This window comes from Ambystoma mexicanum, chromosome 14, assembly GCF_040938575.1.
Source record: "Ambystoma mexicanum isolate Mex_15411 chromosome 14, UKY_AmexF1_1, whole genome shotgun sequence".
Lineage (NCBI taxonomy): Eukaryota > Metazoa > Chordata > Amphibia > Caudata > Ambystomatidae > Ambystoma > Ambystoma mexicanum.
The window spans coordinates 225817484-225844386 of record NC_090940.1 but is presented as its reverse complement, the minus strand read 5'-3'; the positions used below and the strand labels follow the sequence as shown (position 1 = coordinate 225844386).

Sequence of the window (26903 nt, the reverse complement as noted above, 5' to 3'; positions counted from 1 at the left end):
CGGTGGACACCCCTGCAACCCCGCTCCACATGTTTGATATTTTTTATAATCGATCGAATGGTACTGGCCGGATTCGGTCAAATGTACCATTTGATCAATTATATGTGATTAATTTGGGTAATACCTTTTATTTTTAAATCTCTATATGGCCCTGCATCTTCCTTGCTTTCATCTCTTGTCTTTTTATCTTCCTTCTTGTTCACTCCGTTCTCCATTTCAATTCTAATCAGTTCCCCGTCCCCCATGTGCACAATCACGATTTCATTCTTTTTCTTTGCTTGCTCCACTCTATTGGATTGCTCTTCCCCTCTCTCTTCATTCTATTACCTCTTATTGTCTATTTCGCACTACCCTCAAGAGACATCTCCTTCACTCCTGTTGTTGATCTTGATAGTATTGTAGTTTTTAACCTCTTTTTTTTAATTGTATGAGAAGTGTGTTCTGTACAGCGCTTTGGAGTAAAGCAATATATAATGACAAATACAAATATGGTCTTTCCCCCTTTGTAATGGCTTGGCCGGCGAAGAATGATGTTCTGGAGTGTTGGAAAGAGCAATGCCAGAGGCTAAGATTAATTCTAAACCTGCAAGCCATCACCTCTTTTGTTTTGCTATAGTCATCCCAAGAAGGAGCACGCGATGGATATTTAAGAACTGGTTCTTGAAAGACTAATGTTCTCAGAAGAGCGGGAACAATAAGTTAGGCGTTCACACAAAGCGTTGAGCAATGTACGTTTGTTGAGAGAGAGAGAAAAACCCTTTGAAGAATATTTAATTACCCTAACAGCAGTTGTAGAATTCGATGTTTCTCTTGTGTGGGTAGAGATGACACATTTATTGGCCACCTCTCCTAGAATTTCACAAGCATACTCAAGAGAACTAAAGCCAATGTACTTTTGATGCTGGATGACTTAATCAATTTGGCCAAATTCCTACACAGATCATTTAAGCAGGAAAAGTCTTCACAGTATCCTGAATAATAGTGGCAATGTGTGATAAGGCCACAGGAGGACAAGGGGATCTAAGAAATGGGGATACTATCGCCTTGTGTACTTGATGCACGTATCTATAATTAAATGCGGGTCATTTGTGGATGCTATTATACTGCTATGTGCTTACTCTATTTTGTGGAATTTATATTTTGTATTTTTTCATGTGTGTTCCCTTTTTCTATTTAAATGTGCTTGTGTTTTTTGGGGGTTTGAGCCCCGAAAATGGACTCCATGCACAGGTCTGCTCCATGTGGCCCTCCAAGTGTTTTGGACTAGGACTGCCATGGTCCCTCAGCATTGGCTCTGCAGGCTGGGCTGGTGGGAGTTGTATTTCAAAACATTTGACGAGACAAAGGTTGCAGAGCCTGATGTGAACTCTGTTGTAATGTGAAAGTATAGACTTGTAATGTTCTTTGCTTTTCTACATTTCAGTACAGTAGCTTTAGTGTTGTGGTAAAACGAAGTTACATTTTGGGGTGGTCCAGCTATACAAGTGGATGTGTGAATGTTTAAATAATTCAGGGATTGTACCAGGCTTTGAACTCGTGAAGTGCAAACTGGCCCCTTATCTGAAGCACCCATGGGCCGGCGCTGCCTAAAGATATGTCCATAAAACTGAAGCGAGTGGGCGAGGCAGGAAGTGAGCCTTGGGCCAACTTCTGGGAGCGGAGGAGCTATCGGGGAACTGGTGATGTTGTGAAGTCAAGGAGCAAACGATTAGTACGTGCTGGTGCTTTCCAGGTACCTCCCACTGCACCAGACACTGAGGGTATGGGGTTCTCCCGTGGAGTGGTCCGGCAGGTAAAACCACAAACTGTGATCCAGCCTGAATGAGAGTTCTGAGGGGGCACGCAAGGGGCCGGGATCGTGCTGATCTGATCAGTGGGGAGTCCCTGGGGTATCAGAGAAGTGAGATATCCTGAAGAATGGTTCAGATGATGGATGCCATGGATGGTGAACTCGGGAGATCAGTGGGGTTGGTGACGGAGGAGCAATGCCACCGGCTAAGTGGGCTAAGCAGAAGGAACTATGGAACCACTGTACATTGAGCTCTCCCTCGATGTGCGGCCAACCCGTGTGGCACAGATAAAATAAAAAACACCTGGAAATTCCAGACTAGAGGATGGCAGGCATCAAAATTATGAAAAACAGAGCGGGGTCTGGGAAACTCTCTACCAGCACCAACACAGCCCATTGACTTGTTCTTGGGTGGATGGTCCCTGGGAGAGTCTCAACCAAGTCTTTAGCTCACTGTTCTTGAACAGAGAAGAAATGTCCCCGCATATCAGTCTTTGTCCTGCCCAGGGGCAGTCCAGCACCGAAATGCTAGGCAATTCTCCTCTGAACAAGAGTACCACAGCAACCCCATACACGTGTTTCAGCCTAGTTGGGCAGCATCAGTGAGGTGAAGCTGTGCCTCTCTAAGAGCAGTGAGCAAGGGGTCCACGTCTGGATTCCCCTTGTAACTTGGGGTGAGACCCAAGGTTACTTGGTATGCAAAACAGAGGGAGGTCTGGGAAACTCTCTACCAGCAGGAACACAGCCCATTGACTTGTTCTTGGGTGGATGGCCCCTAGGAGAGTCTCAACCAAGTCTTTAGCTCACTGTCCCTTTCTCAGAGAAGAAATTTCCCAGCATATCAGTCTTTGTCCTGCCCAGGGGCAGTCCAGCACCGAAATGCTAGGCAATTCTCCTCTGAACAAGAGTACCACAGCAAACAATAAACCAACCACGGAACAGTGAGTGATCTTCTGGATTCCCAGGACCATTCCTCTTTCTCAACCCGTCCCATGGACTGAGCATTCCATCGTACCACCCGAGTAACGGCAATCCAAGATGCCGGCGTCTTGGCAGTAGCACCTTCATAGCAAAAGGCGGCATCCCCTTTTCAGTACGGAAAGGACCCATAGATCTAGGCTTAAGCCGTTTGTGGCACTGTGGGAGGTTGATGGGTTTGGCGGAGCCCTACACGTGGTTTTGAACTATATACGGTAGGGGTGGCCTTTTGGGCTGCATGTTCCTTACAGCCCTGCTTGGCCTTTGACAGATTATCCCGGGCATCACCGCACAACTACCGTTTTTCTGGGTGACCTCTTGCATGGTAGGAACTGGACATGTGGAGGGCATGTCGGTGGGCAAAACACTCTTGGGTGAAGCATTATTAGGCAGTGTTGTAATGTGAGCATGAGCATTGTGGCTCGTGCACAGTCGCATGTTGGGTCCGCGTGTGCAGACATGTGGCCCGCACTAATAAAGGCGCTGAGCGGTCTCCTGCTTGGCAGTTACAGTGACACAATAAAGTCGTGTCCCGCATGCACCGTTGGGCCACTGGGACGCCACACACTGAGGGGCCCCGCCCACCTTCATGGCAGGGGCCGGAGACCCCGGCACCCCGTAACATTTGGTGACAAAGGCGGGACACAAAAAAAAATGAATGAATAGATGTTCCTGCCTGGGCAAACGGGGCATGCTTACAGGCCCACACGCCTCCTGCAGGCAGAGCGAAGTAGCAACCCACCGCTGCACTGCAGATGCGGCGCAGGCCACAGCAAAAGCATGTTGGTCTCCTGCTTCAGAGAGAGGAGCGCAGCACAGCTCCAGAGGAAACGAAAATGTGTCCGACTGCTCAATGCGCCACAGTGCAGCAATGAAGAATGAAGCTCACACATGGGGAGGAGAGGAGCGGTGCGTCCTCGCTGCCACATCAAAGAGCTGAAGTCTCCCACCTGGGGGGGGGGGGGGGGCAGTGCAGCTCCGTAGCGCCCAGCGCTGCAGGAAAGAAAAATAAAGTACGTTCCTCCTGTCTGGGGGAGAGGGAAGTGCAGCTCCTGCTGCAGACTCATTAAATGTTGACTCCCACCTGGGGGGGAGACGGAGCACCAGTCGACACTGCTGCCTGCAGTTAGAACTCCCGACCAGGGAGGGTGAGCAGCACAGCGGTAAGGACCGCTGCTGAAAGAGCGACAGTGGCACATTCACTGCCTTTAATAATAAACTCCTGACTGGGGGGAACTGACTGCCAAGGCCCCCACTATAGTTGGGCCAGTCCTGCCTGGGCAAGGAGAGCAGCGAGTACTTCTCTGGCAGAATGACCCACTCCTGACTGGGGGATGACAGTGGCCCATGCCACCATGTGGAAAGTAAACTCCGGCCTAGGGGGATTGGAGCAGCCCACAGTGCTCCATCATGACGACACAAGATCCTGCCCGGGGGGGGGAGTGGGGGGGGGGAGGAGTAGCCTATGCTGATCCAGAGACATGCTGCTGCCTGGGGGAGAGCAGGTGCCCAATGCCACCACATGGACATGTTATACTCCTGCCTGGGGGAGAGCAGGCCGCCCATGCTGCATAAGGATGTTATGAACTCTTGCCTAGGGGAGGACAGCGGCCCATGCCGCAAAAGTGTATTTGGACACTCCCATCTGGGGGAGAACAAGAGGCCCACGCCACAACAGCGCCACAAGCTCTTGCCTGGTGTAAAAGGCAGAGGAGCACCATGGCCCACTGAACACTGGCGCTCCTGCCAGAGGGAGAGGTGCACTGCCTCAAACAGGGCACCCCAGTCTGGGGAAGAGGTGCACTGCCTCAAGGCACTCCTGTCTGGGTGAGAGGTGCGCTGCCTAAATCAGCTCCTGACTGGGGGAGAAGCTTGAAGAAGCGCGGCTCAGCAGGAACCAGCGCTCCAGCGGCTTTCCCAGGAAGCCACCAGAGTTACTCTGCCTATCCTTGCGGCCATGCACGGCGGCATGTCCCCAACATTCAACGGCAGTAGAGCAGCACGACAAGAACCGTTGGTGCAGTGGCTGTAAGTGAACACTTTCACCTGGAAGAGAGCCCGCAGATGGCACGACATGCACCGCTGACCATCCTGCACCCAAGCACCTCAAGCTACTCCCGGCTGGAAGGGAGCCCGCAGAGAGCACGACATGGACCGCTGTCCATCCTGCACCCAAGCACCATGACTCCCTGCCACGACGCTGACATGACCGCGGCTCTCCCTAAGGAGAGTGCTTGTGTGGTCAGCAGAAGCTGAGCACGAAAGCGAGCCTGGACCAAACTGGCTGCAGTCAACACTTGCCTGAGGGAGAAGAAGAGGGTGTCAACAACTGGTGCCACCACGGTTTCACGCAAGCCACTACAGTAACTGCCTTTCCTTGCGGCCAATGGGTCAGGAGTGGATCACGCAGCAGGGTATGTCCCCGCCGCCACCACTAACATAGAACATCAGAGGAGAGCAAGGAAGAGCTCCCGCCTGAGGGAGGCTACAAAGCCAGCAAGAACACGGCTCTCCCTGAAGAGAGTGATCGTGTGGCCAGGCAGAAGGCAGGCCAGGAAGAGCTCCTGACTGGGGCGAGCCTGGCCACAGCACGGCCTTCACTGCAGCCGTTCCAACGCAAGTACCATGTGTGAAGCAGAGGGATTCGAGGCACTGCACGGCCCCAATCGCTGCAAATGCCAACTCCTGCAGCAAGGAGCCTCAACAGGGTGGTACTGCCGCCACAGCAAGTAAGAACTCCTGCCTGAAGGGGCAACCTGGGCACGGGTCTGCCTGCCGCCATTCAGCAGTTCCTCACCTGGTGAGGGATGGAAGGAGAGTGTCCATCTCTGGTTCCTATCCACATGGGGGTGGGGGGGTGAGAAATGTGCCCAAAAGACTCCAGACTACGGGCAGAAGTCAGTCTAGGTATGAAATCGCAAATATATTGTCTGACCTAGACAGATATACTAGCCTGCGCCGCATCTAGATAAGACTGTGAATGTTGGCATGCCCACACCTAGATATAATTCTAAACATTGGCCTGCGCCGCATCTAGATGGGATTGTGAAGGTCAGCAAGTGCCACACTTAGACAAAACTGTGAATGTTAGCATGCTAAAGGTCAGGTAACCCACTAACCAATATAACCTCGAACTCTGCATACTTATCTCACTCAAAAAACTCACACAACCATCTCTCGCACAACAAGCCGCACGCACTTCACAACACTGCAACAACACATAAGCCGGAGCAATAGCACATGCGGACTGACACCGATCCAATACCCGCACCAAAGCTCAGCACCCGGTGTATACTGAGTTGAAGCTGCCAACAGAAAACCACTCCTCTCACTATCCTACTCCCTCTTCACCTTACTAATCAATTCCCCCCCCTTATCATTTACAGATCCGCCAGAGCGCCTGGGGACCAATTCCGTTGGTGGCGGTGCGCGGTACAAATACCTATTAACATTTAACATTGTTTGGCCATCGCTTTGTGCGAGAAACACTGTGGAAAGCCTTACTACCATATACAATGCGTGCCCAAAGTTGGTAGTGAACTATGGGCCTGTTGCACAAGACGTTGCACTGCGTTTTTTGCTGGTGGTAGCTTACTTAGAGCGACAACATGTTCTTTCTTCGTATAGGTGTCCCGATCTGTCCACATTAGCCCCCCTTATTTTTTTTGTTTTTTCTTTCTTTTCGGGAGGCAGTTACGTCATGAAGTCCAAGGTACGTTTTTTTCCAGGGCTGGGGTGGGAATTCTCCAAGAGTTGTGTGAGACCCGCGGGTGCTTGTCTGGTGTCATTTTGACGAACACAGGTGGTACATTCCTCTATGCAGTCTTCAATGCCGCTTAGCAACCACGGCCCCCGGCCCTGCCCCCTGCCCCCCCCCCCCCGTCTCCTGACCCCTCCACCCCCCCCCTCCGCCCCCCCCCCGGAACAGCACTGAACCATTTTGCAGGTTTGTTTTACTCAGAGGACCACTTAATGTGGTGGAGTCCAGAGGCAGATTTAAGGCAAAGGGCCCCGTGGGGAGCACCTGGTGTGGGCCCTAGGTGGGCGGGTCATGGAGGCGGAGCTTTAGGTGGGCGGAGTTAAGTGTGGTCACAAGAGCAGGACGATGAGAAAGAGGGGCGAGGGAGACAGAGAGGGGCAAGGGAGAAGTGAGATGAAGGGATGAGAACGAAGGAGAAAGAAATATAAGTAAAGACAGGGAGGCTGGGAGAGGTAGTATGTATAAAGTAAGTAAAGAGAAAGAAAGATGGAACATAGGATGGAAGAGGAAGTCGTGGGGGAAGGGCGATGGAGTTAGAGAAGAACACAGGTGAGAGAATGCTAGAGAAACAGATGAAAAACTAGATAGGGCGATGGAGGGGAAGGGAGAATAAGGCGGGCAGGACAAGAAATATAGAGAAACGCACTCAGTTAGAGAGCCACAGAGGTAACGAGGTGGGCCCCTGAGGGCAGCCTGTGTGCTGCAGGGGAGCCGTGCAGCTGCTATACGCAGTGCTGCGGTCCTCTGAGCCGGGCCCTGAGTCTCTGACTTACCAGGCCAGGGATGGTCCCTCTCCTGGGGCTTCCTTTGGGGCAGCCCCCAACTTCAGGGCGCACATCAGTGCAGTTGGCACTATTCGGGGCCGCAGCCTGTGTTCACTCCATCCAGCCAAAGGCAGGCATTTCCCTTCACTGGTGCAGGTCGTGATGGGGGAGTGGGAGGCTTTCTCATTCATGACTGTCCCCAGCTCAGGGTGCTTTTCACAAGAAAAGCCCACCAAGAATGTAGTCCCCTTCACGGCTTTGGACTGTAGTGTAGCGCCTAGGGAAGGAAACCGCGGCGCTAGCGAATAAGACAAGAAACTTGGCCCCTACTTGGTTCCCTGCCTCCAACACAGCCAACATGTAACTCCTACCTGGTGGCCTGCCTCCCCATTCCCAAAATAACAAATGCACACCCTGAACAGTTCTGCTCTTCTTTCACAATTTTAGGCTAAACCTTTGACACTGTGAAAGAAGGGCAGAACAAACGCACACACGACACAACTCGAACTGGAGTGACATCACAACAGAAAGGGCCTTTTGCTGTGTGGAAGGGGTGGGGCCTGGGGCAGGGGCCCCGTCGCCATTTGTCTGCCTGGCGACCGTTAGATCCGCCTCTGGTGGAGTCCTGACACCACTGAAGGAGCACTTTACTGATGTCTTCCTCTGGGACATAAGCATCCCAGCTGCATAAAATGGCCGCCTGTAGTTTGGCGTGTTGTTGCAGAAGCTGCAGCTTTTGTTGGTCTTGCAATGTGGGCCCGAGACAGTTGTCGCGGGTGTCCAACCAGAGCACTGTAGCGATCAGCTGAGAAAAGTATAAGCAGGGCTTCCCTTGAGTGTCCGGGGGATTTCCCCATGGATAGAGTGTTGGTCCATTCCTGTAGGGCATTGGTGAATCGAGCAAAAACAGCATCCATCTGGAGAGTCACGGACTCGCGCATCTTGAAGTCAGCCAAGGCTTCATCTCCAGAAAGTTATTGGTGCAAAAATGTCTAGGGCTGGCAAATGGTGTCTGAGGTGAAATGAAGCCATCGTGCCAAAACCAGTGCTGGCAAAGTGAAAAGTTTTGGCTTATGTGTAGTAACAGGATGGGCATTTGCCAGGCACCGTCATAATGATGTTGCTTGGCAGTACGGTGGCAACAGCTGTAAAATGGTGCGTGTACCTTACCATGTGCATAAGACATAAGACAAAACATGTTGGCTTTGCCAATGTTTGTTTTTAACTGCACATCAGTGCTAGGAACAGATCTAAGGGCACACCTATTATTATTTATCCATTCAGCAATTGAAGGCACACTTGGTTAAGGCGTATACCACAAACAAGCTCATTTACAGCTGCAAGTTAGCCATACCATACAGCCCTACCATGGCTGCTGCATTCTGGAATGCCCTTCCAGCGCACCTCAGGATGATTGACTCCCACATGGCCTTCCACAAAGCCATCAAAACGAGGCTATTTGATTGACTCTTCAACATGTACTTCTTGCAGTCTCTGTCTGTTATGCTTGTCCTCAGTTTGACTTTGTCCCTTTCATAATTGCTATAACCTGCTTTGTAACCAAGAATGTATTCTCTGTTCCATCAGTGAAGCCTGCTTACACTTTCTTGTAAAGTGCCTCGATGCCTTTGGGCTGCAATGTGCTCTATAAATTGAAATAAATAAATTAACTCCCAGAAGACTGCTTAGAAATAACACCGGCAGGCTCTTTACAGTCCGTAGTATAATACTGAAACGTGATGGAGCTTAAAGAGATCCAAGGAGGGTGTGTTTTGGCAAAGTGGTGCAGGTAGTGGGTAGGAATGGAGTAGGAAGCAGCAAGGCCATGACCGGTCAGTGGATGAGTCAAACTCCTTCATCCTCTCTTCCATAGCTGTGCGCCAATGCAATCATTTCGGCATATAGTATCCGCTAAAGCGCAACGGCATCACCAAAAATATATACGCAAAATTGTCAAGATTAACCGTAGAGAATCTCCTATGTATGCTTAGTCACGCGTGTACATTATGTTTTGCATTTGTGTGTACTCCCAGTAGTGTAACATTGTGAACAAGCTGGAACATTTTGCAACACTAAGAGAAAGGAAAGAATATTATTTAATTTTTTTGCAGTGTAGCGCTATATAATTAAGTCATGGGTTTTTATACAGAATTAAGCTATACATAAAGCAAGTAAATAAGAATGGCAATACAATGTCTGTAGGTCACAAGTTCTTTTTATACATTCAGTCACTAAGAATTTGGCAATCTCGTACCATAATCGAATAACACAATGAATTAACCGTCATTAAAGCCCAAATCCAAATGCGATGCATGCTATTCACTAAGGTTTTTCATTCTTAAACACTCCACATTCTTACATAAAGTTGCAGGTGTGTAGTAGCCTCAACCCGTTCAATACCGCATATTCAACACTTTCAGTTATCAATAGACTTGTTATGCCAAGCGCCAACAATCTCTTTTATTGGCAATGCATTAAATTTAAGCCGCATGTAACCACTTCTGAGCTTATTGTTGGGTAATTGTAGCACATATAGTGGTAATTGGAATGGAGCAGTTGCAAAATTTAGATAGACCCTCATTAAGGTTTTGCCGGTATCCCACCGGTAATTCCGGTGGGGATACTGGCAAAACTGCCTTACTGTTTCTGCCACCCTATATCCCAATATTACCCGGATACTACGGACAGGGTGGGGGGGCGCCAGTAAGTTCCCATTCCATGGAGTGCCATAGATGGGATTGCTGGAATTACCAGCAATGGTAGGTCTGCAGTGCTGGTGATTCTGGCATTTGTTTGCCGGTAGGGGGCCTGAACTCCACGCAGGTCAGGCCTGCCAGTAGATCACTGCCCTCCACAGGCAAACCTATGTTTCCCCGGTCTGGAAAAAATGCTGGTGCCAGTATTACCAGAATTCTTTCTGGCATATTTTCCAGACTAGGGGACCTATAATGAGCCCCGTAGTCTCCAGAGTGTATGTTCGTATCTAGTTCAGTTCAAACGTTGTCTCTGCTAGTCTCTTTTTGTATCAAAAATGTATAACCAACTGCAGATCTATCTAAATCAAACATCATAAGATCCTGCTGCCAATGAAGGTTGTTGCACTGTAACTGCTCAAGAGTGGAGTTCCCATGCGCCAAAATGTCAAAGTATGAGTTTGAAACAATGTTGATTTATTGTAATCTTTTAAGATCAGCTTGATTATAATAAAATCCATTGAAATCAGGCCAAATTCAGCAGGCTTGTATTCAGTCAGGAGTTTTGAAGAACAGTTTCTTAATGCAATAATTATCAAGAATGCGCAAGGACTCTCTGCTTTCATGGTCGGCATATCCCTGTTCAATATAACATGATGGGTACTAGTTTTATTTTATAGATGTATATTAGTGGTTTCAAGGTAAACCCACAGTTTCTGATCGCGAATGTCCCGATTGCATCAAATAATGTAGAATTGTTCACTGAACAGGATTGAAATGGTCATTCTATTTCAGCCCATTATCAATTGTGATGACTAGCAGGGCTCCGCCATTTCTTTCACTAGAGGTGAGCCTTTCCTTGTGAGGCTTTGGAGGTGAGCCCCCTACGCAACATTCCCCATGAGGCGGTGGTAAGCGGGAACTCACAGGAAGAGACTCCACTCTTGGGGAACAGGACTCCCATTCCATCAAGGAATTCCATGAAACCTTCTCTTCTGAACCATCAATAACATATATGCTTCAGAGAATTCTATCGGAACAAGCCATTGTTTGTTATTGTAATGTTAGCCCTAATATTAATCTTGATGAAATGTCTGACAAAACCACTGATAAAAAGAAGAGAGATGAGCGGGTTACAACTGAGTTACAACTGAGCGACTTTAGGTCTAAAGTTAACCTAACTGTGACAAAGAAGCCTAGACGAGTACGAAAGATTACTCATCAAAGAGCAAGAAAAGACTTTGATGTTTTGCTGGGGAGGACCCAGAACTTGGATATAAAAATTGAAGAGGGATTGAAGATGGAGAATGAAGCCCAGGAAGTTCAAATCTGGGAAGAGTTGGGAGCTTCTGAGAGCCGAGTGATCCCCGATTGTGAGGACCTGGCCAGTGGGTAAACCTAAGAGACAAAGGGAAGACAGAGGTGCGTGTCGGGCAGGGGAAGAGAACCCCGATGAAAGGAGAAACGAGTTAGCAGTGGCGTGACCTGGGAAAGGTAAACTGTTTAGTTCAGAAACAGCGCTGAGACCGCTGCAGCCGTGGCTACACAGGGCCACACCTAAGAACCAAGAAGAGTTGGAGTGACAGAAGCTGTTTTGGCGCAGAAAGTAATCCCAATCCCAAAGAGAGATCCAGTGATGCTAGCCTGCGAACAAGAAGGTAACTGGAGAGGCAGGAGACCCGTAGAGGGATACAAGGAGCAGGGGGCTCGGCCTACTCGTTGCAGTGACTCAGAGTGTGAGTGAGAATAACTACAGGACTCAATCTATCTGTCCCAGTGAATGGCCACGTATCGTTGGACCACAATAACACTAAAGAGTTATATTGGAACCTCTCTCGTTAAGCACTACAAGACAGGAACTGAACAACGAAACCCTCACAGTGGTGGGCAATACCTGATTCAGTCCAAAACGAAAGTCAGTCTAACAGACTAATAGAAGATATGTGTAAAGCATGTTTATGGGGAAATAAAGAAGCAAAGGAGTACTGAGAGTCAAGATCAAGAGAAGGGACCTTTGGGTTCCTCTAAACTGTTGGGGAAGGGAACCTTAAATAGATACTTCAAGAGGTGTGAACATTCAAATACTGCAAGCAGAAAATGGTCATCTCTAAAATGAAAGGGGATGGCAGAAGGTAGGAGAAGTCCCCGAGAAGAACTAAAGGACCTAATCCAAGAGATAGCCAAGAATTATTTGAAAATCATCTATTTGGGCCGGACAGCCTATCACAGAGAAGGGAGTCCTTCCCCTGTACTCTTGTTGTTTTTCCTTGGTGGCAGGGCCAGAATGAATTAGCTTTGAGATGGAGGACAAGACCGTTTACTTTTTGGGCTTCCCTACTGATGACTAGAACACTTGTTAGTTTGTTGGGTGGGGAAAACCATAGAATGGAGATGGATTTGTCACTTTCTTATTATTTTAATAAACCACTTGTTGAATAGGACTGTCTCCTTCTTCTGACCTACCACACAATATAGGTTGTAGGTGAAAGCATCGAAAAAAAAGGATTGAATGCTCTTTTTTTCTAAACCAAAAGGACCGAATAAAAGCGTTGAATTTTATTTATTTTTAAATTTTATTTTATGGGGGGGTTCCCCCCACAACCCCGTTTTCTTTTTAAGTTCTTTTTATGCATACCAAACATATATATATATATATAATCACAAAAAGCATTCAACCCTTTTTTTCGGTCCTTTTGGTGTCGAACAAAAGGCATTCGACCCATTTGTTTTACATCCTTTGACTGGACACCCACAATATATACTCTGAGAAAGTTGGTTCTATATCAATTGTTAAACAAATCAAATGTCTTGAACCAGACAAATTGCGCTTAGCCAATCGATTAGACTAGTGACCTTATTTTTTTGTATTTCCAACAAAATAATCTTAGACAAGCAACCTAAAATGAGAAATGCACATTGTTCAGACAGTATGGATCCCATAATGATCTCACCTGTCATGTTCAAACTTTTTTCATATGCAACCTAACCATAATATAATAAAGCTTTGCACAACAGCTGCGCTATTTCTGGAAGTTGAGTTGCATTCTACCAACAAACTAAAAGCAACCCCCCTCTACCTTCCCCCTCCTCAAAACCGGGACAGGAATATGATTGCTGTTCCGAAATCTGGACTTGTAGCATTGGTAAATTGACTGTACGTGAAGCCATTGTAAGAAATTGAGTTCCTCCTGACACTTCAGGGTTCTCTGAGGAACTTCCAAACTATGGTCTCTCGTTGTGGATGGCAGTGGCACCGTAGAGTCATGCAGGTAGATCAGAATTCTTTGGTCATCTGGTGGCTTGTGACTGGAAACCTCCTGATCTCTCTCTCTCTCTCTCTCGCTCCTATAATAGTCCATGAAGGGGAGCGCCTCTGCATCAATATGTGTGTGTTTCCACTAGGGTTGCCGTAAGACACTCCATTTCGTAAATGTCAAATGCTTTGTTAAGCCATTCTAATTTGGACGGGAGAGTGTTTTTTTTCTTTTCCATTGTTGAGCTAAGCACACTCTGGTGGCCATAAGGAGATTATGAGACATGTGGCGTAGCAAAGAATAGCCATTGTCTCTTCTTTCAACCTCAAACAGCAGTAACAGAGGAGCATAGTCTATCTTTTCAATTGTGTGAACCCAACCCAGCACCTCCTTCCAGTAATTCTGCACCTTTGGACAACTCCACCATTGATGCCAATAATCAGAAACTTGTGTACAGCCTCTTCAGCAAGTCTGGCTGACTCCTGCATACATTTTCGAGAGACTGAGCGGGGTCAGTCTACAATTTAACATTTTATACTGCATCGCAACTGTTGATGACCAGGCCACCCTGTACAACGTGGGCCAGAGTTCCCCTCACCCCTCAGGCCTAAGTAGTTCCCCCAGCTAGCCTGTTAGGTAGATGACTTCTGGTTAGCTGTGTACGTTTTTGATATCGAGCCTTTCGTGCCCATGTGTGTGTCGAGAATGCGCTCAAAGGGGATTAACGGTCTCTTCAATTGGTCGTTCCAGCGATGGTCAGTTAGTACCCATCTAAGCTGTAGGTAAGTTAGCATGGGAATATGCTGTGTCTGCAGCGCTTGTTCTAGTTCAGCTTTAGATTTGAACCATGCCTTTGCTCCACATTTGACCCGCTCTTATCAATCCTACATCAGACATTTCCTAGAAACATTCTAAGTCTATCATAAGATCTCTTATTGGGGTGCCCACATGCAACTCAGTGGGGAGGGCCATGAAGTGGTACCCTTCGTGTCTGCTCCTGGTCACCACATCGCCCAGAAAACTTCTAATACTGGGTCCTGATCTTTTTGGTGAGCCTGCTCTGTGGTGACCAACAACCATTCCCCCACCGTGACCGGAGCAAAACGTGTGTTCTCAAGAGTGACCCGTTGTTTCTCTTTGTTTTCCCTCAAGTGGTCAGCTATTATTCTGAGTTGGGCCGCTTTATAGTACTCGCTTATCTCTGGGTAGCTCAGTCTGCCCTCCTCCTTTGGGAGAAGCAGGGTGTTGTATGCAATTAGTACAATGTATTCATTCGGAACCCTGAGTGCAGACCGTAGTTATTGATCATTTGTAACAAGGCCGGTATTGTAACTTTGGGGGTCGTGACATATGCAAGTATGTCATCCACAAACATGGCTAATTTATATTCGGTACTGCCTCTCTTAAAACCGCTTGCATTGGTGTTGTGGGCTCGATCAGGGGGGCTATAGTAATGGGGCTAAGGGGCATCCCTGCTGATTGCCCCTGCTTAGTTGGAAGCTTCCTGATGCAATGCTGTTTACTATCACTTGTACTGTTGTTTCTGTATAGTACCAATGCCCTGTGATCCATTGCCGTGCCAAGCCTGCTTTTTTGACAACTGCACTTAGGAATGACCATTCCAAAATCAAATGCTTTGTCTGCGTCAATTGAGATGAGGCATGGGTCTATCATCTTTGCCCAAGCCGGATATAAGGTCTAGAGTTTTACGGATATTATCCGAGCTTTGCCTACCCTGGACATATCCTGTCTGATCATTATGTAGGTGCTTCGGCAAAATGCTGCCTAGGCGGTTAGCTAGGATACTCGCATATATCTTTGCATCCACATTGATTAGAGAAATTGGGCGGTATGAAGCACCCTCTGCTATATCTTTCCCTTCTTTCGGTATGACTATTATTCTGGCCTGAGTGAAGGATGTTGGTCCCTCTCCTGTTGTCAGTATGTTGTTATTATATAGTTTAACTAAAAATGGGGCTAGGGATTGACCATACGTTTTGTAAAAGGCTGGAGTATAGTCATCTTGGCTGGGTGATGACCCAGCTTTGAGCTTGAAAATCGCTTGCAAGACCTCTATTTTGTTAATTGGCGCATTCAGGGCTTCAAGGTCTTCAGAAGTGGCTGACCTGAACGGAAAATTTGCTAAGTATTTATTTGTGCTAGTGGGGTCTTCTCGACTTTCTGATTTCTATAGTGTGGTGTAAAACTGGGCAAAGTGTTGCATGATTACTAAAGGGGAGACCATGGGGGGGTCTCAGATGAGCTCTTAATCTCTAACACTGCTCTGTCTGTTCTTTGCTCTCTCAGTTTAGCCACCAGCATTGAGTGCACTTTGTCACCTTTTCCATAATATTTTTTGCTTCAAATAGCAAAGCTGGGTCAAGATTTTCCCTCTTCCTATTTCGCTAGTTCTTTCCTGAGCCGTTCTATTTCTTTGACCTTTTCCTCAGGCGGGTCCACATGTGTATGCAGCAAGGCCTCCTTGCTGGTGATTTCCTGTTTTAGTTTAGATTCTTGTAATTTACAGATTCTAGTTTTGACCATCCCTTCTGCTATGAGCACACCTCTCCAGGTTGCCATTGCTGCTTCCCAAACCATGTACAGTGCTATTTCACCCTGAATTGTTGATCTAAAGAAATTCACTGAATCGCTCCTACAGCTATGCACGGATCTCGGCTGAGGGTGTCATTACATATCCACCTTTGGGATAGTGGCTCAGTGGAGCCGAGGTCTAAGGTGAACACTACAAGGTCGTGGTCTGACCATCCCACAATTGCTGTGTCTGAGGAGGCAACTTTGTATGCTTGTATAGCTTCAATAAAAATATAATCTATGCAGGAATACGTCTTGGGTGGAGGCAAATAAATTGTGTATGCTTTGTAAGACCAGTCTGCAAAAGGTGAGTTGTCGATTATGTGCGTATACTGAAACAAGGGTGACCCTAGTGTGGCCAATTGAGCCCTTGACTGCTACATGTCTACCTTCCTCGTGCCTAAATATGTTAGTGATGGAGAGACCTTGGGATGCTTTGTACAAGATGCCTACCCCCTTTTTTACTGAATTGGAAGTCGAGACATCCCTCCCAAGTATTTTCCTTTGAACAGTTGTTCTTCACCTTGTTTAAATTTGGTTTCCTGTACAAATAAGACATCAAGCTTCGAGAGTTTAAACTCTCTCATTAACATTGAATGTTTTTGAGGGGAGTCGAGTCCTTTAACATTCAGTGTGCCACATTTAACTAGATTGCTAACCGACATTGCTTTTCGAGGATACACTTTTGACGACTACTGACCCTGGGGTCCTATGACCCAATACGTCTTCAGGGATGTAGCCATTGCCCAGCATGAAGCGTGTTACATTTTTAATAAATGCTTCCCTGAGAGTACCCTTCTTGTATTATTGCTTGTACCATTTCTGAAACTTCCCACAACCCTCCTTGCTTCATTCACCCCGCCCCCGCACCACCAAAAAAAGAAAAAAGTCAACCAGAACATGTGACAATAAAGCGGAGAGATGCCTTAAAAAAACAAGGGCTGCTATTTGGTGGATCCCTGTCCCTTCGGGTGCTACAATACCATATTCTTGCATCGGCTAGTCTTTTGTGCATTGATCCCATGTAATTCGGCAGAGCTTACTTGGGGGTTTTCACTCTGTGCTTGTCATCCGGTGCCTAGCCATGGTTTAGTCAGGAAGAAAGACTGGTAAGTGCATCACCTCTGTGTGGGCAGCCTACAGCTGCAGAGATGGTAAATTACTTTCACTCTGTATGGTGAGGTTACGTTCATCATGGGGTATTATGCCTCTTTTTGGTAGGTGTTCGGCTCGCAGGCCTCTTTGGTCTGTGCCTCTCATGTTTTCGCCCAAAGTAGCGCTTCTGTCCTTGCCTTGTAGTCTCTGAAGGACCCCTGCTGTCTCCTCGCCACTCGTGACTCTGTAGTCATCTCCCCTATGTTCAAAGTTCAGCGAGAAGGGGAATCCCCAACGATATTGCAGTCCCTGTTCCCAAAGCCATGTTGTTAGCTGAGCACAGTCACTTCTTTTTTGGAGTGTAGTTAACGACAAGTCCTGATGGATGCGTACGCTTGAACCCTCAAATTGGATGTTATCTAGGTTTGTCGCTTTGTCGATGATGTCCGCTTTCTGCCTGTAGTGGTGGCATTTCGCAATCACTGACCTCGGGCCATTGGGGGGGCCGCTTCCTCTGTGCACCTTGTAGAACTCAATGGCTGGTGTTGGAGGGGCATCAAAGAGGGACTCAACGAGGGCGTTGATTTTTCTTTCCAAAGCTTGAGGGGTTTCCCCCTGGGATTCCTTTAATCCAAGTATCCTGATGTTCGTGCGTCGCTCTCTATTTTCTAGGTCGTCAACTTTCGGAGCTATGTCTGCCTCTTGCTGCTCCAGGTCTAGGAAGCGGCTTTCGATATTCATGTCTGCTATTGTAGCCCATTGTCTTTGGTGCTTGGCGGTGTGTCGTCCCGCGCACCCCTGGTGCTCTCCTTTGGACCGTATGTGCCTTGGCGCTTCCCACACTCTCGTGTGCTTCTAGGTTAGCTCATCGGCCATTCATGCCACTGCCTGAGGTTGTTATATCCCGGACGGCCAAGGAGGGATACATCAGGCAGCCATCTTGCCTGCACCATTTAGCTGTCTTCAGTAAAGATTTTTCATCAGCTAAATCCATGAAAACAAATAACCTAAATAACATTTGTGATCTAACATTCAAAATTCCTCAAATGCCTCCACCAACATGTATTTCGACCTGATCGGTCTTTGTCAAGACAAACAATGGGCTTCTATTTCCTGCAAGTTACATCATTGACTTCCTTATACAAATGTGACCAGAGATATTCTTCAATATAGTATAGCACGCAGGCTGCTTGACTGCAGGGGATGCACCATAAAAAGGCATCCAGGGCGGATATATTTTCATGAATTTAAAAGAACATTAACAAATGCTAGCAAAACTTGATGCAACCTAATTGCTACATCGCACCAATTAATCTGGTTCAGACTTGGGGATATTGAATGTGGAGGCATTGGGGAGCTGATATGAGATACTTTGTACTGTAATTTGTCTGGTCTAAGACATTTTGTTTGTTTGATCGTTCATCTGGCAGGGGTTAGCCTGACATGACCAGATAATGCAGCTATCCAGCTCTTGACTAATTATTTCTAATAGTTTATACCTAAGCGCAGCCCTGTATCCCATATTAACCGCACATTTGTAACAATCTATATCAAGTTTGTTTATGAGACCATTTATATCTGTTTTTACGTTATCATTAAATACCATAATATTTGTTTTCTTGGTATTAATAACCAAAGAGTGATCACAAGTATTTTTGCAGGGCGTTGCACTGTTTTAAGAGAGAATATTATTCTAAAGTAACATATAAAATCAGTGAGATTTGGAATCTAAGAATTAATTATACAGGATACCTTTATTGACCTATGACCTGATTTCTCTAGGGCCTAAGAAGGACCTGCTTGAATAGACAAAAGGTTTCAACATGGCAGACCTTATGCTGGAAAATGGAGACTGTGTGGATTGGCAGAAACGCTGCCTTGCTCTGGAGACGCAACTCTACAAATTCCGGCTGCAGGCCACCAAGATCCGTGAACTGCTGGCGGAGAAGGTAAGGCTTAACAGATTACTTTGTGTAAACCATGTTGCATGAATGCGATGATATCGCTTGTTCAAACCTTGTTTAATTGCTGGAGATTGAAATACATTGTTTGAATGGCATTCAGGGGTTGCAATTGGAATTCATGGAGCAGGTCCTGAAAGTAGCTCTTGGGTGTCAGGATTCTTCTCTGACCAGGAGTCAATCATTGTGGCCCAGGAGCTATTAAAGTCCAGTCTCATTAATGGAGTGCCTGTGAGATGGTGGTTCTTGTTTTTCCCCCCAAACTGTGGTATGCATCCAAAAATGCACATGCCTTGAACCCCTCCTTTTTGCTATGTTACTATGTCTTGTACTCTATTGTTGTCTCTGTTGATCGCTCAGTCTCTTGCTATGCTGGTGTGCACTTTGTACGGTCACTTTAAATTCACTTTTTTTTCTATTAGATTTATTTTTCTGTCAGTTCTACCATGTTTCTGCCATCACTCATTTAATCTTTAATATCTTTGCTGATACATCATAACTCTACCAGTAGATCTGTTACTGCATTAATATCCGTTAATGTCTATTTACTGACGTCACATTTTTCTCTCTGCTTCTGCCTCTGTGATGCTACCCACGTTGCTGCAGAATGAGGCACTAATACATGTCATGCACAAACCTAGCTTCGAAATGAGACGCAGCAGCAAACCTGGTGGGTAGTACATATGGTCATTCCTGCTTTGCAGGTCTTCTAGAGCTTTATCAATGAAAATTCCCTAAACACACAGAGTTAATGTCGGATAAGTATATTTGAATGGCATCAATTGGCTTCAGGAGCCGAAGGCTGCTGGTGTCAGGCTGCCCAGGCTCTTCTAGGCCCTATTCAGGAGCTAATTAGCACCCAGCAAATTCGATCCTTGGCGTTGACCTTATGAAACCTTGGGCGTGCTAATAGGAAGAACGTATATGTTTAATAATCAAGAAGGGTGACACTGCCCATTCAAAGTATTACAGAGACATCCAGGACTACACATTTGGCTACTTTGTGTAGTTCCTGATTTTTTTTTTTTCCCAGAGTAGGAAACCAAGCTAGTTCTAGTTATCTGCTTAAGGTGTTTCCCATATTCTGCCTGGTATTCTGCCTGGTGTATTCTCTGCATCGTGTTCCTCAAACCTTCAGTTTACGTGTAGGATTTATAGTTGTATTGAATCGTTTTTTTTTTATAACAAGCTTAATATTCGAACCGCTGATGCTCTGCTTGGTCTTGCTTCCAAGACCAGCACGTTGCCCCTGTTGCTATCCTCCGTTCACAATGGATGGAGTTTAATATCGAGATCTGGACTAATGTCTGACCAAGGTTTGCTAGTCACCAACACCAAGCACTTCATAGTTCTCAAACTGTAAAAGTCCATAGCTTTACTGCTACAACTTGATTTATTTGTATTAAATTATTTATTGAGCATTATTTAATTCTTAACAGAAAAATAAATTCTAGGTACGTGAAAGTCTAATTCATGATACTGCTTTGTCTCTTTTTAGCAAAAGCATGGTTTATCATTCCTCCCCTCTCTCGCCTTCAAAGCCAATCCTTGTTTCAGCTACCTGTATTAATACACCTAATATCTTACGATTTCTTTAGTAGAACAGAGTTTCGGTGGGAAAATTCGATTAAGGGCTTAATATGGCTTTCTATTAGATCTGCTGGTAGATAAACGATTAGTACACCAAGACCATCAGATGTCTCCTAAGTCTCTCGACGTGAATTATGTGCAGAGACCAAATGTGCGACTCTTTTTGGAATCTACTCTGTATGAAGTGTTTAGTTGGTCCCGTTGCTAGAAGCCCTCGTTACCGTTCACACTAAATTGAAAAATGTGGTTTTCTGGGCCTTTGCACTGCTGTGCTAATGTCCGCATCAATGCAACTAAAAGATGTGCGGCTTCGGTTGTTTGAGAATTGATCATGATAGCAAAGACATCTAATCCATCTTCAGCAGCCAATAGAAACACTAACAGCCGTCCTGGAAATTCCATTTTCTGTTTATCTCATGGGCAAAACCCTGTGCAAACTATCTGAATCCTCCCATCACTCTGCTGCCAAATGTGTAACCGATTCCCTCTTCTCGTTTTACTTTACAACACTTGATTTCCTGCCCGGATAAATTTGATGTTGGCCATGCACTTGGAGCTTACTCCGACCTGCTGGACACTTGTTGAACATTTTTAAGTTCAAACCAATTACTGCTCGGTTCACTAACCAATGGTTTGTCCTCTCCATCCCTCCATAAAAAGGTATTTGCCTTCTTCTCTGATCACTAACGGAATGCTTTTCCTTCTCCTCTGGTTACAAACCTATTGTTTGCCAACTTTTGACTACCATGCCTTTTTACATGAGAATGTTTAGAAAGGTGCTTTTGATAAACTCATTTATATTTGTGTTTATTACTGTATTTTTTGTTAAGATATCTTGTTTCGGTAGGTTGGTGCTTTTGATAGTTGGAGGTTACGGGTTTTTTTTCCTATGGTGGCAGTTAGCTGGTGGTGATGAGGATTTCCAGTGGGAGTATTTTCTATTTGCAGCTCCTCTCCCCAGCCACCCCATTGTAATGAAGTATTGGTGCCTGGTCTTCTCTTTATCCAGGTTTGAAATTTGTGCAGAAGGTGAGAGGAGCTGGTTCTGTCCAGTTAGGCCATATCTGATGAGTTGCTTCACGTGATGGATGCGTATGGATGGTTATTACATGCGTGGGATGGGCAATGTAGTGTGTGTGGTGGACAGCCATTGTAGGACTCTTTGGAGGACGTGTTGTACCCAGATCTTTGTCCTGATGACTAGCCTGCCATTGTTGTATCCTTACAGTGGACAAAGGTTCACTTGAGTAAGCAAATGACCGAGACCTTTCGATAAGTAGGCCTGGATAGGAACAGTTCCTGTACATGCTGAGAAGCAGGAGCAATTGGTGTTTGTTGGCGATGTATTTGTTGGAAGATATATTATTGGCCTTGTTGCCCTAAATAATACTGCCTCCTCTAAAATGTCCACCACCAAATGTCCTTCCACCAAATAAGCCTCAGGCTTATTTGGTGGAAGTGGGATCTCCAAGTTGCCAAGAGGACCCATGCCATCAACCTCTCTATACCCAATCCCGGATTTCTAACAAACAGCACTTTGCGTAATGTGACTAGTTTCATTTCCCCTCATGCCCACTATTACTTTGGACCTACACGTCCCAGCATCAAAGTCCAGCAAACTACAAAGCCAGGACTGGAGTATAAGTGACTGTCGACACAGTCCAGTTGGCAACTCTGAAATATTTTTTTCTTCCAGCTGGAGAATCTTTCTGGACTCGGACCATGAAGTCTACTACTTGATGTTTGAGAGCGTTTCCCCGTTACACTTTCCCATCCCCATTTTCTGGAACTGGTTGGAGCGGTGGTTCTTCCTTGGCTTTGTCGCGGCATCGGTTGCAGCAGCAGCATTCCCTGCCTCTGGTTTTGTTTCTATTCCGTTCTTCTATTTTTGGCTATTTTTTCATTCTCCTTTCGTATATGATATCAAGGGATCGAGGGAAGGCTTCTTCAGTATGGGAATGACGATAGCAAGTTTAAATTAAGACTGAAAAGAGGTGGTGTAGGGAGAGAGGTTAAAGAGACAGGCAAGATAGGAAGGCTGATGCGGGTAGACCGATATTAATGAAGACGGAAAAGGGGCCGTAGGCGAAGCGGTTACGTGGGCACAGGTTAGGAAGGAGATGGCATCTGAGTCAAGGAGGGAGAAAGAAGATACAATGGGGGAGACATAGCATGTAATGTCGTGAACTGAGCCAACCATCAGGTGCCATGAGTGGCATAACGATACTACCAAATTACATGATATCAAATGGGAGAGGGGCCTGTTTGTTCTGAAAATGGCAAAAGGCTCACACTGGCGTATAGGGCAATGCCCGAACCAAAAGCACAAAATGCTAGTGTGGGCCAGTTTTGTTCGTCAAAGTGGGCCACTTTTTCGGTCCGTGTGGGCCAATTTGATAGGTTACTTCACCATGCGGCTAGTCGTTTTGACCAGTGTTACTGAATAAATGGCCTTTAAATGCACAATTTGCACCACATTTTAACAACCCCACCTCCCCCCTCCCTTCGGTACTACTCAAACAGTCTGTCACAAAAGGAATGAATTGCCATTTTCAACTGTCGGACACTTTTTCATTGGTGCAGGAAACAATTGTATGCCCCAGTCCGACCCTGGACTACGGTGGTGGGCGTGTATAAGGGTCTTCTTTTTTTGAGCCACAAGCACATACACCACTAAATATCTACTACTGGAAACAGCAGGGTTTCTCACCCTCCTCCAGTTCTCGGGCTCCAGTCCTATCCTCCTCCAATCGCAGCCTGCGCTCACTCCTGTTTCCCTCTCATAGGCTGAAATACCTGCCTTTTCCTGTAGAGGCCAGGCTTCCTGTGATGGAGAAAAAGTTGCTTATGCAGAGGACATCATTTGCAGGCCTAAGGAGCCACTTTGTCCATCTTGGCTTTACTTTGCAACGAGAAAATAATGATGTGGATTTGGATATATTTTGCTTTTCCTGTCCATGTCTGCAGTGCCTGTAATTTCATACTTTTCTGCAAGTTAAATGCGCTTGCTCTTTTATTTGTATGTCGTATAAATCCTACTTAATTCTGCGGCTGCGCCTAGCTATGTGGGGGCAACGAGCAGGGCGAATTCTAGACCACCCTGTCATAGCCATGTCCACATCCTTACTCCCACCTCCGTACCCTGTCTTTTCTTGCCTTAAACTATAATTAGTTTGTTTTGAACAAAGTGAGCATTTTGATGGCTTTATTTGGCTTTATTGCATAGGGTTGTAAACTGCTGCAAGCTACTCCCCCTCCCCCCTTCTGCCACTAAGCATGCTAACATTTACAAAACCGCATACAAGAGGAGACCGGCAGTTAACTTTTTCGAAGGCCAGTAGTTTTCCCATTAGTTCAAGGATGGATGTATTTGTAATGTGTGCAACCCTGCAGTGTCAATATAAAAACGTGTACATAGTGTTCTTACCACATGCTAGCTGTGTGGGGGGAAAATGCACACATGCACAATGCCAAATCTAGCAGTTGTCTGTATTTCATCTTGCACTGTTGGTTTAAGTGTGTTGTAAACTGTTATCTACAGTCATTATTTACACATTACTATTTTTTATTAATATGATATTTGAGCGCTGACCAAACTTTGAGAGGCAACGGAGCGCTTTACATAGGTACACCACAGTACAGGTGCATAACGCAGCGCTTTTCTGAGGTAACAGAACAGATCTACAGCGGGGGGCGGATACAGAGGGGCACACAGTAGGGGTACAGCTGTACAGGTTGGTGGGGAGGAGAGGGGCAGATGCCATGCAGCAAGTCAGTTGGCGCGGGGGCCTAGATGTTGAGGAGGCGAGACTCCATGAAGAGGTGGGTCTTGAGTTCTTTTCTGAATTGTAGGAGCATGGGGGCGAGTCTGATGCTGACAGGGAGGAGGTTCCATACTCTTGAGGCTTTGGCAGAGAAGGCTTGTTTTCTGGTCCTTTCCTTTTTGCAGAGATGGATTTCAAGTCTGCATGTGTCCTGGCTTCTGGTGGTGCACTGTCTGCCGGAGATTCAGAGTTTCTCTGCGTGGAGCTGGGTGACTTGAGGGTGACTGCCTTATAGATGATGCAGCAAGACATGAAGGTGATTCGTGAGTGCAGTGGGAGCCAGTGAAGGTCAATGAGGGCCGGGGTGATGTGGTTTTATCTGCAAAGACCCTTGAAGAGGAGTGCGGCCTTGTGGAGGCGCTTCTCGGGGGCATAAGGGAGGATGACGGAAGGCCATTGGTGCCTGCATGGGAACGGTTGAGTCCTGGATCATTGGACCAGCACATAAAATGGAAGGAAAGGACCGTTACCGTCGAGGCAACTGCCTTGGGCAACCCCAACGGCCTCCAAGAATGGGCTGAAGAGTGCCAGATCAAAGTGGGTAAGTGTCACCAATTGGGCGAGCAGTGGTACGCCCCAGTGAGACACCTGCCCATGTGCAAAGCGACATCCCATGACACAAGGAGCAATGTCGGAAGGGTCACCGTCTGAGGGGCAGCGGGTGGTGGAGCCTCTGACTGTGGAGGGCATAGAGTAGTGTGGTGTCCACGGTGTCTGTTCACCTCATGCCAGTGCTGAGGAGAAAAGGTGCTTCGTGTCAAGGTTTAGCCACAGACGTGCACTGTAAACTGAGCCCCTTTACGTTTGCAGTAATCCTCATCGCGGGTAGTGCACCGTAGGGTGGCACAGTGCCCAGACTGCTCAGCCCCTCTGTGTGGGGTGTACTACAGATCACTAGGAGGCCTGTCCCATGGAAGGGGATGCAGCTGAGGACCGCCTCTGACCAGACGCGATAAGTGGGTCCAGGGGTGGAGGAAGGGATGATGCATCCTCTTTAGTGTGGTGGCATACAGCGGATGCAGAGAATTAGCAAGTTGGCACTCTGAGGCAGGAAAGCAACTGCTAAATTCGCCACAGTGATTGTGAAATACTCCACGGCAGGTGACCGCAGCCGTTTACTTGATAACAGTTGCATTGTTCTTTCCAGTGCCATTGGCAAGCGCTCACTAAGTGCCACAAGGATAGGATCAGCGGAGGGCATTACATGGTTTTAAAAGTTATGATGGACATTTTTGTCAAGGAAGGTATGACTGACTGGAGCTGCCTTGTAATAACAGTGAGGTATCTCGGGGTAGAATGAAAGCTACAGAAGTCGACAGATCAGCAAAGGATGGATAGCCAGCTCTGCCCGGTTCCTTGGGTGGAGCGCCAGCTCTTCCCGGTTCCTTGGGTGGAGCGCCAGCTCTTCCCGGTTCCTTGGGTGGAGCGCTAGCTCTGCCCGGTTCCTTGGGTGGAGCACCAGCTCTGCCCCGTTCCTTGGGTGGAGCGCAAGCTCTTCCTGGTTCCTTGGGTGGAGCGCAAGCTCTTCCCGGTTCCTTGGGTGGAGCGCAAGCTCTGCCCGGTTCCATGAGCCCTCTTCGTGCCCCTATTCGGGAGGCTGAGGCAGGGTGATGCAATTGGAGCAGCCAGTGTATTTCAAAGGTGATATTCAGGTTCTTCTACCTCCCAGTGTTCTCCTGGGCCCTCGCCAAGGTCTCATTGGTCACAGTTAGATTCATAAAGGCTCGCTCCAGGCCAGCTGTTGCCACTCTCTGCATCAGCCGCGGGATCCCCCCCCCCTATGTTGACACTGGGCTCAGCATCCTATTGCCTATGGTGCCTCCTAGCCTCCGTGGCAACCCCGCCAGCACGGTCAGGCAAAGAGCTTTGTCAGAGTACATATAATAAACCTTTTGAATGTTGCTTGGATTGGAGTCTCCTGTTGATCCCTCGGCCATGACACATGCACAGCAGGGAAATGCATTTCATGAGCCAGGGCAGTGGTTCACAAGCTGCGACCCTCCCAGGTGTTTGGGCCCACTGCTCCAATTCCTTACCACTACCCTGGCTATGCCTGAGGGGAGTTATAGGCTCAAGGATCTGGTGAGCAACAACTTGCCCACCACTGACCTAGGGTCACATTTCTTGCTGTCATTGTGGACCAGCCAAAATGTGTCTGACCCAGTATTGGGCCTTGTAGATAGATGTACCGGTTTGATTTAGTCCTACCCTTGCCTCTCTGCTTAGTCCTGTGTTCGTGTTTATCCTAGAGGAAGGTTTGCCATAGCCATTAATCCTTTGTCTCCATGGCATTCTGCGTTAAGACAGTGAAAAAAAGGCACAAACCCAGTAACCCTTCACAGTTGAGGCACAAGTAGCAGGTATGAGAATGAAGAGGTTCCCTCTTGGAGGGAATATGTTACTGTACTGTGTTGCGGGTACATTGGGTGTATGGAGATCTTCGGACTTGCCACAGAAATAATTCCAGTTCTTTTTAGTGCATGTGCCAGTATAATTTCCCTTGAGTTTTCTGCTGAACCATATACATTCCAATCCACAGAAACCCATATGCTCCTCCTGGCCCCAATGGCAGCCTTTTGCTGGTCTCGCGCCGTAATTTCCAC

The 26903-nt window shown here is 47.0% G+C and overlaps 1 protein-coding gene across 2 annotated transcripts in view; it reads left to right on the top strand.

Moving 5' to 3' along the window:
• Positions 1-26903, top strand: part of PLEKHH1 (pleckstrin homology, MyTH4 and FERM domain containing H1) — a 493065-nt gene that overhangs the window by 103361 nt on the left and 362801 nt on the right. For both annotated transcript variants that reach the window (XR_011283967.1, XM_069638989.1), the window contains exon 2: positions 18708-18874. Coding sequence is in view for 1 of the 2 variants with exons in the window: in XM_069638989.1 (XP_069495090.1) it covers positions 18749-18874 (126 nt within the window). In the remaining variant the exon portion in view is untranslated. The remainder of the gene's footprint in view (positions 1-18707; positions 18875-26903) is intronic.